We start from the raw sequence: 10804 nt of genomic DNA on the forward strand, positions 1-10804 counted from the left end.
AGAGTAGGGCTGGACAGGAGCTCACGAGATCATGTGTTCCAGTTTTCTGGTCAAGGCAGGATCATCACTGACTAAACCATCCCAGTGAGATATCTGTCTACCCTGGATTTGAAAATTTCCAGGGATAGAGATTCCATGACTTCTCTACTTAGCCTGTTCCAATTCTTAACCACTTTCATAGTCAGAAATTCTCCCTAATCTCCAACCTAAATTCCCCCTCCTGCAGTTTGAGGCCACTCCTCCTAGTTCTGTCCCCTACAGCCCCAGAGAAAAGGCTATCTTCATCTTCTTTGTAATTGCCCTTCAGATATTTGAAGACTGTTGTCAAATCCCCCCTCAGTTTTCTCATCTCCAGACTTAAGCAATCCTAGTTCTTTCCTCCTTTCCTCATAAATCATATTTCCCAGGCCTTTGATAGTTTTATTACTCTCTGCTGTACTCTTTCCCTTACTCTCCCCTGTTTTAATTGGCCCTTGAGTTGGTGGCAGCAACTTTAATTTTCACTGAATTCAGTGAATGCTACCACAAGGACGTCCTGGCTATGCTCCAAACTTGTGCTCCAAATATTTGGGTTGTAGAAATCCATAGCCAACTTTTTGCTGTTTGCAACTGGTATGGTGCTGGCAGAAGCCCACCAAGTCCTGGAGAAAACAAAGCCCTTAATCTGACCTAGGTATCATGCATTGTGGTAAAGCCTCAGGAATACCAGCAGCCCCGGGAAGTGACTGGGAATGGTGTGAATTTCAGAGATTGCTGGCGGAGTTCCCAGATAAGGAGTTCCAGTTGCACCTTGTTGAAACTCATGGCCAGATGGTAATGGAGAATTCTTCCTCAGAAGAGGCAGCAGATATCCAGACTGAACTGAACAAGGTGAAGGAATCTTTGAGGGAAGTCAAAGAAAGGATAACAAGGTAAGTCTTTGTCAGTCCCTTTAAGGAGATTCTCTTTGCTGCCAGATAGCAGCTCAGCTTGATATTTCAACAAACTCTAAGCCTAAAGAAGTACTGAAAAGTTCATGACCACATGGTCACATTAGAAAGACCCATGCACATTTGAGTGGTATTTCTTAAATTAGAAAATCTGATTGTGAAACCACAAAGTCAGGTAGGTGAATCCAGATGCAGGAATAGTACCTGAAATGAGCTTTAGCTGCAATTCCAATTTGACAGTTTCCCTTTATGAGCCTGGCGCACTGTTAAACAGGAAGGAAGTGATAGGGGGGAAGGTAACAGCGTTTAGCTGACTCCCATTGCTGTACCTTAACTAAAAACTGTCCTGCCCCCTTCTAAGTACATATGCAAGGAGCCACCGGTGGATGTATACCTAAATGCTCTGAAGACTTCCAGCATTGAACAGAGCTAATATCCTTTCTGTGCCAGTATTTTTATATCAACCTCAGCTATATTATCTTCAGTTTTAGCATCCCTGCTAGTTGCTACTGAACTTTTAATACAGCATGCACAGATATGTATATACACATAAATATCCATTAACAACTCATATAGTGTGCAACAGCATTTCTGTTATGAGGGCTGCTGGTGATGCTCTGGGGATCCTTAGCTACCAAAAGAGCCTCTTGGAACTGTAGGCACCAGGCATGTCACTGGCAAGGTGAAGACTCAAAAGAAATTCAGGCTTGTGTCCCAAGCTTACCTTGCTCCCAGGGGAGCAACAGTGGTTTGAAGCACTGTAGAGGATGCAAAGAGAGTAGATCAAAAGACAAGCAGTTGTATTAAAGCCCATTATTCATGTACTAACTGTCATCTTTCAGCAGCTTTTCTATGTATCAGTTGTCAGGTGTCATTGCATTGACTTCTCACATTTGTATTTTCAAGCCTTCTCCAAAAGCTGCAACCAAAAAGAACAGCGGTTGATACAGGGAAGAAAATAATCATCATGCAGCCAATGCCTACATTTGGCTTCCATTCATTTGATGTAGATCCCAAATACAAGCAGGTGAGAGAGAGACTTTGAATCAGTTTCCACAGCAGCTTCATACAAACAGATTCACACTGGCTGTATTTAATATCAAATGTCTGATGTTCTACAAAAGCCAGCTTGCTTTTAGCTGATTGAGACCAGAATCCTGCTAGCGGGTTTAGGAGTCTGTCTGACATGTTCTTTTTTCAAAATGTGGTTGGTGCATAGGTATCGCTGTATGACTCCCATATGTGTCAGTGGAAGTCCCTAAACTGAGCTCCAATGTCCTGCTTTAGATGTGTTATAATAGACACTCTTGTATTCCACTGCTGTAATACTTGCTGTTTAGCCTTGACAATGTTTTAGAAGAAAACAGTGTAAATAAGCATAATGCCACATGCTCGGGGTGGAGGGGGATGTTTTTTTTTAATTAGAGCAGTTCCCAGACAGCCACTCTAATTAAAATAGTTCACCGCCATGTGTATTAAGCCCCCACATGTTTTAAAATGACAGGTCATCCAACGAGGTTTAGTTAGAGCACCCCCGCAGCCAATTTAAAATGCATGGGGGCTTAATACACATGACAGTGAGGTGACACTGGAGCATTCTGTTTAGATCATGGAGCAGACTTGATAAATCGAGTCTGCCCTGACGAACGAGCACATGTATAGGCAGCAGGGTTGCCAACCCTCCAGGATGCCCCTGGAGTCTCCAGGGATTAGATACAAATCACCAGGAGACTACTGAGAGTCACCCAAGAGATAAATGATAGGGCATTCATTAAAATAAATATTAAATGTTGAATCTGATTTATACAGTAGTCCAGCGGGTTTTGAAAATGTAATTATGTGCATTTACCTTCCTGATGTAAAGTCATTAATGTCATTACATCATGTGATGAAACCTGGAATATATTCAAACAGAGTTGGCAACCCTAATAGGCAACCAATGATGCTAGCTTACCCAGACTGAGGAGCCTGGCCCTCCCCCTCCTCCTTGTGATGTTTCAGCAGAAGCCTGCTGGATGGATGGCTCCTTCGGTTCCTTTTCCTGTCCTTCTGTTCTTATGCATGAATCAGTTCAACTGAAATCATAGGGATTTTGTCTGCACAGGGAATCCATGGGTAGGCCCTAAAATGTCTTAACTGCAAGCCTGTGGGACTTACTGTGGTGAAAGTTGAAGGCACACAGCATCTAACAGGAAGTAATTACATCTTGCAGAATTGTCCTAGAAGAGAGGAGATGGGAGACACCAGACTCAGGCCCTGATAATGTACTATTGAAACCAATGGGAATTTCAAAATTAACTTTAACAGGAGCATGATCATACTCTTAGTGACAGAGGGCAGCAGTAAAAACATGCGCTTCTTTTACACATTTATTTTGTTGTTTTCTGCTCTGTACCCAGGAGAAGATGAGCAAAGCGGGAAAGAATAGCAACCATCTTAAACTCATGAAGGACTTTGAGCAGTGGTTAGAAGTAGAAAATGCCAAGCTAACCAAAAATCTTGCTACAAAATCCTCCTCTGTTGATGAAGTTGAAGCAAAATACAAGAAGCTGGAGGTTTGTTTTCAGACATGAGTTTGCGGCGCGTGCGGAAATTATGCTGAAGGTGCAGCAGGACAGTTGATTTCATGTTTTAAAAGATTGGGAAGGCTCATTTAGGGTATTTACAGTCCCACCTCCCCTCCTTCCTTCCCCTCTCCTCATCCCCACCCCAACTACTGTAAAACCTATGGGAGGGAGGAACAGATCCCTGGCATTTATGACCGATATTAAACTCCTGGAAGGAAGGTCTATAAAAGCCACAACTCTGTCAAGTGGCAGGTGACACTTTCCAGTGTTACAAGCAGTGTTGTATGGCAGAGATATTAATCATAATATTGTGGCTAAAATATGATTTAATTATTTACCTTCAGTGCTCTAACTTCAGATAAATACAGTCAAATCCCTCAGTGATGAAACCATAGCAGTAATAAACCTAGCTAATGAATAAAAGTCCTGCTCTAGAGAGACCCTGCAGATGACCAGTCTATCCTAGATGGATGTTTGAGAGCAAAATTTAAATAAAATGATAACTGTAAACCCAGTGTTCATAACAGATTAATGTAATGCTAATGTGCTCCTACATGAATAAGTCTCTGGGATGAGTAAGGCAATGATTCATTTGAATGCAGGGTTGTTGATTAACTTTTCTTTCCCTGCAGGAGCTTCAGTCTCGTGTTCCTGAAGGTCAGCATCTTTTTGAAGATCTTCTTCATCTTCATCCAGTTGTTGGGAACTCTGAAGACCTGGAGGACCTGCGCTACCAATGGATGCTGTACAAGTCTAAGCTCAAAGAAAGCCTTGATTCATTAGTAAGTGACTGGGCACGAAAATTCATAACATTAAATACATTGTAAACCTTTTCCATGATTTCCATAAGTAACTGCAGGGTGCTGAGTGGTCTGGTCTCAATCCAACTAAATACACAAGCTTCCCATAAACTTGAGGTGTAGAAGAACTGCTGAAATGCATGTGCATACACAACAGATGAGCAATGTATGTCAGTTGCCTAAGTAAAGTTTTGGCCCAAGAGTCAAAATATCTCAAATATGCCTATAGCTGGTGAGTGTGTGCATGTGTATGCAACTCTACCTTGTTCACATGAGGAAATTCAACTCTGAGGCTTCCTTGCCTTCCTCAGCAGCCCGTTGCTGTATACAGAGAATATTCCATACACAGCTACCAAAACAAGATTATATCCACACAGATTCCATTTGGTATAACTCTCCTGTGCTATGGTGCAAGTCAGAACTATCATTATAGCCAAGAGCTGACTTGTCTGCTGCAGAAAGTAACTCTAAAAGAAACCAGTCTCCTGCACTTCCTTTATAATGGGGTATTTATAAAATGTATCATATTTATAATCTTCCTTCCTTTCCTGCTGGGGTTGCATCTGACTGAGGCCAGGGGGAAGGTGGGTACTTTGCAGTGGGAGACCCCAAAGTTGGATTTGGGTAAAAAGGTGATATTTTAGGATATCAGTCATAATGGATTTTCATGAAAGAACCAAAAAATAGCTTTATATAAGAATGTTATATATAAGAGCATTCTACAGAAGGTAGAGTTTATCCATTATACAGTTTAAAGGATGATATATTTTCACTTAGTTTAAGATACATTTATGTAGATTTTCTAAACTGACAAGTGATTTTGGTCAGGCAACTCTAAAATACCTTAAGGAAATATAGTTTTCAGAATGTTAGTATTTGGCACTTTCTGCAGACAGTTCTTTAAGGGGTCTTAACTTCATCATCTAAATATCAGGGCACCTAAATCCTTTGGCATTTTAGAAAATCTTTACCTTAAGGTGTAGAACAAAATCTTTATTCTTACCTCTAAAAAGCTGATGAGAGTCGGTTTTAAACTGAAAAGCTTTTTTAGATAACAAACCCTTTGATTTGCAGAGATGGAGTATGGGCTCTGTTAATCAGATAATACTGTAGAGATACTAATAAAAACAGAGTTGTAGTGTGGGCTGATTTTGTCCAAGTAGGTTGTGTAAACATACCTTTAGTCAATAGGTGTCAGTAAAATCAAAGCTATTTCTGAGGAGGCATTGCATCTGACGCACATTGTCAGGAAACCAAATCCATTTGGGCTTTATTTCTGATGTGTGTTAAAAAGCTCATTAAACAGAAATCACCTGCTGTTTCAGTCTGTCCAGATGACCAGAAAATTTAAAGAAACATTCCCCTGTGAAATGAATATTCAGTTATAGGCTCCAGTGGGATCTCAAGTTTATTCTTTTTTTTTTTTTTCAGCAGACTGCTGTATCTTTGGAAGAACCAGATGGATTCAGAAAGGTACAATGTTTTCCTATCATTAATCTAAAAATGTTATATCAGAAGTTTCACAGGTAATTACTTTTAAATCAGATTGCTTTTAAGGTTCATGAAAACATTTAAAACAATGCATGAGGAAAAATGCCTGTAAAATACCTTAATAATGAAGTTGATCTTCTACCAATTCAAAAAGTAAGTTGTCTTTTTTAGGAAGATAGAGTGCCTATGCACATGCTTACGGGTGGGGATATTTTAATTAGAGTGGTTCCTAGAGAGCCACTCTAATTAAAACGCCACAGCCTCATATATATTAAGCCCCTGCATGTTTAAAAATGGCCAGGGAACACTTTAACTAAAGCTGATTTGAGAAGTTTTAGTTAAAGCACTCCAGTGGCTATTTTTAAACCCACAGGGGTTTATACACATGATACTGCAGCAATGCTAGAGCGTTCTACTTAGAACATGGATAAAACTTGATTAATCAAGTCTGCTAACATGTGTTGGAGTATGTGTATAGCCACCCATAAATTCCTCTTGCTCTCAAGGAATCAGAACTCATGGTAGAGGTGATATCTTTTATTAGACCAACTAGATTCTTGCAAAAAAATATATTTATTTGCAACCTTTTGGACACAAGCACCCTTCTCCAGGCACAGGAGAAAAGACTGTAAAACTTCTAGGCAGAAATAAAGTTCATATTTCGTAAGAGAGTTGAAGGTGTGTTTACCCTACAATCACAGAAGTATAGGAGCTAGATGTCCAGCACCCATTAGACATGGGGAAATTTTTTTAAGTACCTAAGTGATTTGAGAGTCGTAGTTCAAGAGGACCTTGCACACCTAAAATCCTAGTCTTACTGAAAGCCAATGGGACTAAGTCTCCAAAATCTCTTAAGCTACCTTTGAAAATGGGACTTCAGCTCCTAGCTTATTTGGGTGTTCTTGAAACTTTTAGTTGCGATCATCCAGTATATCTCCCTTCTGGTGTAGGATTTTAGATAAATTAAGGTAATTTGCTTAACATTATCAAAATAAGGCCTGATCCTGCACAGCATTCTGTGAAGAAATTTCTTTGGAACCAGTAATGGAAAAAGTCAAAATAACAAAGAAAAGGGATTACAACAAGGCACAGGCTTACAGAAAAGAAAACATTAATCAGAAGTTGGTATATTTAAGGAGAATTTCTTCTCTTGGGGCTTGAACCTGCTTCCATTAAAGTCAATGAGTCTTTGATCATCATGGTATTGAATCTTTATCTCTACCAGTGCTCATTATAAATAATGTTGGCTTCTTCTTCCCATTTATTTTATATCTCCTCAGTTATTGGAAGGTACAGAATGAAGCTTTATTTATGCAACTGTAACAGAGGCTGGCCCCAGTGGTGGCTGTGTTGCCCCCAGTTGGCTACTCAACCCATTTCATCCTGACTTTTAAGCCCCCTCCCCTTCTGCTCGCCTGCCGTGCCTTGATGTTAACATTTATTTAGAACTGGGAGGCTTCCCCAGGGATTCCTGAGCGACATCTCATCCACTTAGGAGCCATAGTCTACCTGCTCAATGCCTTAAGGACAATTTCATGGCCTCCTCATTTCCCCTTTTAGTCATGCAATGCCTCACATATGTTACCAATCAATCAGTTATCATCAGTCAGTTATGTGGGCCTTCGGCACTATTCTCAATCAATCTAATGGGCCATCAGCCTCAGTCCCACATCATTCTCTCAGCTCCTCCTTAGGCCCTGGGCTCTCTAGCTCCATCCATCTCAGCCCCTCCTTGGGCTGGACTCTCCAGCTCCTTCTTTGCCCCACTCTGGATACTAGAATCTCTAGCCCCATCCTTTTCAGCCCCTCCCTGGGCCCTGGGTGCTCTAGCCCCTTCCCTGCTTCTCTCTGGGTCCTGGGCTGTCTAGTTCCTTCCCTGCCCTGCTAGGCCTCTGACCCTGCTTCTGGGACTGTTGAGACTTTCTCCTGCCAATAATACCCCCTAACTATCAATTTCTGGGGCATCTACCTCCCTTTACTCCCACCCTAAACCACTGCTGTTAACCTAGCCCAAAGGCTGTATTACCCTCAGGCATTCTTGGTTTCCATCAGGAGTCTCCCTCTCGAGCCTGTTCAGGAGCTCTTCTCACATCATTCTCCAGGGCCAGACTGCCTGCCCAGCTTAGGAGCTGGACTTTTATACACCCTAAGCCAAGTCCCTTGCTGATCAGGTGACTCCCCTGATTGCTGCCTGAGTTTTCTCAGCATCCTTTCCTCCTCTTAAAGTAAGAGGCAGCCTAAGCACCCTGTTACAGCAATGCAAAGGGGAATGAATGAATTAATTGTGTGAGTATATTACCACATTATCCTGTCCCAGTGGTGCTCAATCTTCTAGCTCACAGGCTGGATTCATGGTGCAGGGCCAGTCCATGAGCCAGATCTGGCACTTCCGGTTAATTCACAGGTCCAGAATTCTTCCTCTTGGGCAAGGCTTCCCAATACAGCCTAGATATTCCTCAGATGTTCAAAAGATGGAGGAATGCTGTATTTCCCCAGGGGACACAGTATTACACTGTTAACTTCTCAACAACTTCTGGCCAATCTTTAGCCTTTCTGACAACACCCAAGCTGATTCCTTGTTGCATGTGTAGCTTAATGTCAGGCACTTAAGGAAGTACTGCAGTGAATCATGGCACTCCCACTCCACACACATAATTCACAGATGTAATGTAGCAGTCTTTGAGGCGCTCTTAGGAGGACAGAAAATAAGTTTTCTGTCTTCAGCGTACTTATTGACCCAGCACTGCCCTACCGTGACTACATTTCAGGATCTAGTGCACATGGACTGGGCACGGTGTTTCTCTGCAGCACGCCCTAGTGGTGATGTAGAGCTGCTTTGGGTGTCATTAGCTGTGTATCCAAATCCCTGGAATTCCTTTCCCAAGTGCCCAATCAGCCTAAGGAAATAATACAGTGGTTTAATTCTTGATGTAGAGCAGTGATGCTCAACCTTTTTGTCAGGCAGGCTGGATGGGCAGTGTCTGCTCCATCCTCAGGCCAGGATGGATGCCTGCTCCATCCTGATGGTCCTGACCTTGTGCCTGGGGAGCATGGAGAGACCTTCTCCTGCCACTCCGGCCATGAGGAGAGAGGTGGGGGGCAACCCAGCCATGCAAGAGAAGGGGGCATGGTCCTGGCCCACAGTAGGGAGGGGACATGACCCAGCCCCTATCCACCATGCAGGGGGAGGGGGTATGGCTTGGCCCCAAGCCAACTCTGTGGAGAAAAGGAGGCATGGCCTGGCTCTGACCCAGCCCCATGGGGAGGGGGTATGGCCTGTCCCTGCAGAGAGAAGGGGGTATGGGCCAGCCCCAACCCAGCCACACAGAAGGGCTGGGCTAGAGGGAAGGGAGCATGGCCCAGCTCTGACTTGCTGCATGGGTTTTGGCAATTTGACAGTGGGGATTGGGTGGCAGCGTTGATTGCCATTGCACCCCTGCTGCCAAATTTCCCAACTCATGGGTAGCCCAACAGAACAGATGCCAAGGCTCCACAGGTTGCATTTGGCCTATGGGCCAGTGGTTGAGCACCCCTGCTGTAAAGTCAAGTGAAACTGCTTTCCCTTCAAAATGACACTACAGGGAGAATTCAAAGAATTTACCAAGGATTTATCTTGATTAGAGTTGCCTGTAGCAGAAAAAGCATAAAGCTCTCTTGCATTTCCATTGAGTACTGAGATTCCATCCCTGAAATCAGCACTTCTCCTAATGTTGACTGGTACCCAGTCTCTCTCTTCTCCTCTGAGGAAGGTTGAGATGCACTGGTAAGTTCTGAGAAGGCCTACATAAATATAGACAGATGAGAAAAATTGCCAGTGAGAGTTATAAAAGGCAAATCATCCCCACTGTGAACTCCAAAACCCTTCTTTGACTTCTGAATAGCTACCCAGTGCAAAAGAAGAGAAAGAAATACCTTAAAACCCAAATACTCCAAGTCTGTTACCTACAAAAACATTGGCAGGTGACTTTGGGTCCCTAATAATTAACAAAAGCTAATAAATAAAACATTTCCGTCATTTACCCCGATTTAAACCAATGTGATTCCACTGACCTCAGTGTAGTTCTCTCAAATTAAAACTGAAAGTGGAATCTGATCCACTAAGAAGAAGGGTGTATGTGTGTGTGCTTGCATGTGTGTGTTTGTGTAATGATATTTAATTCAGACAGTTTTTATTGTTATTTAATCATCCACACATTATAGCATAGGACCTGGTTTATGGGACATAGAGTGTGACATTAAGTAGTCTAGTCACACCACTACCCAACCAGAGAGAAAGGTACAACATAAACAAACTGCATAAATATGAACATGCAAGTAAGAGTTTTCAACTTATAGGGTTTTTTTTAACTCAGATAGACTGAGCTTAGGTGTTGCAAGGAATAGAATTAGGGATTTTTTAAATGTATGCATCCTGTGTTGGAAACATCCCTTCAGAACTTCAGCAAATGAAAAGTCCGTTGTGAGTCCATTTACACTACAAGCATCTGCAATAGCTGGGCACATCACTTCCTTACTTGCAAATTCACTCCCATGAGTATGGAGGCAGTAGGAGTTCAGTGGAAGCCTTTTGGGGAATAGAAACAGTGCCTGGGCCATGAGCTGGTCCTCTGCTTCCCTTGAGTAGTTTGTCAACTCTCTTGTCATGGAGAATCAGCAGAAGAGGCAGGAATCCAGGTGCTGAACTGCTCTCTCTTTTATGATGTGAAGCCTCTGGTTTCTTATCTTTCATATACTTAATTTTTAGCAGTATCAGCAGATCACTGACAGGGATTGGAGCAAGACCCAGGTACTTTCAATCTCAGTCCATATTCTTCCTCCCTGTTCCATTTTCTGTCTGCATGGGTAAATACTGGCTAAGTTACAGCCTCTTCCATTTGAATGATTAAGCTGCTCCCCATTTACTCCCATTTCCATTCTCCCTGCCCACAGAAGTCATGCTGCTAAAGAGACATGTTTCCTAGGTGAGCTGTATGGGATAGTTTCATAGTTTCTAGGGTCGGAAGAGACCTGAGAAGAT

At 42.5% G+C, this 10804-nt stretch overlaps 1 protein-coding gene across 2 annotated transcripts in view; it reads left to right on the forward strand.

Annotated features, from left to right (window-relative positions):
* SYNE3 (spectrin repeat containing nuclear envelope family member 3) overlaps nt 1–10804 on the forward strand; it is a 98232-nt gene that overhangs the window by 75887 nt on the left and 11541 nt on the right. The window contains exons 14-18 of one of the 2 annotated variants that reach the window (XM_019518607.1): nt 748–911; nt 1836–1956; nt 3329–3484; nt 4129–4278; nt 5728–5769. In XM_019518607.1, coding sequence (XP_019374152.1) covers nt 748–911; nt 1836–1956; nt 3329–3484; nt 4129–4278; nt 5728–5769 — 633 coding nt within the window. The remainder of the gene's footprint in view (nt 1–747; nt 912–1835; nt 1957–3328; nt 3485–4128; nt 4279–5727; nt 5770–10804) is intronic. The other variant, XM_019518608.1, reaches the window with a different exon arrangement.

The sequence above is a fragment of the Gavialis gangeticus genome, unplaced genomic scaffold, assembly GCF_001723915.1.
Source record: "Gavialis gangeticus isolate Ggan-Ray unplaced genomic scaffold, GavGan_comp1, whole genome shotgun sequence".
Lineage (NCBI taxonomy): Eukaryota > Metazoa > Chordata > Crocodylia > Gavialidae > Gavialis > Gavialis gangeticus.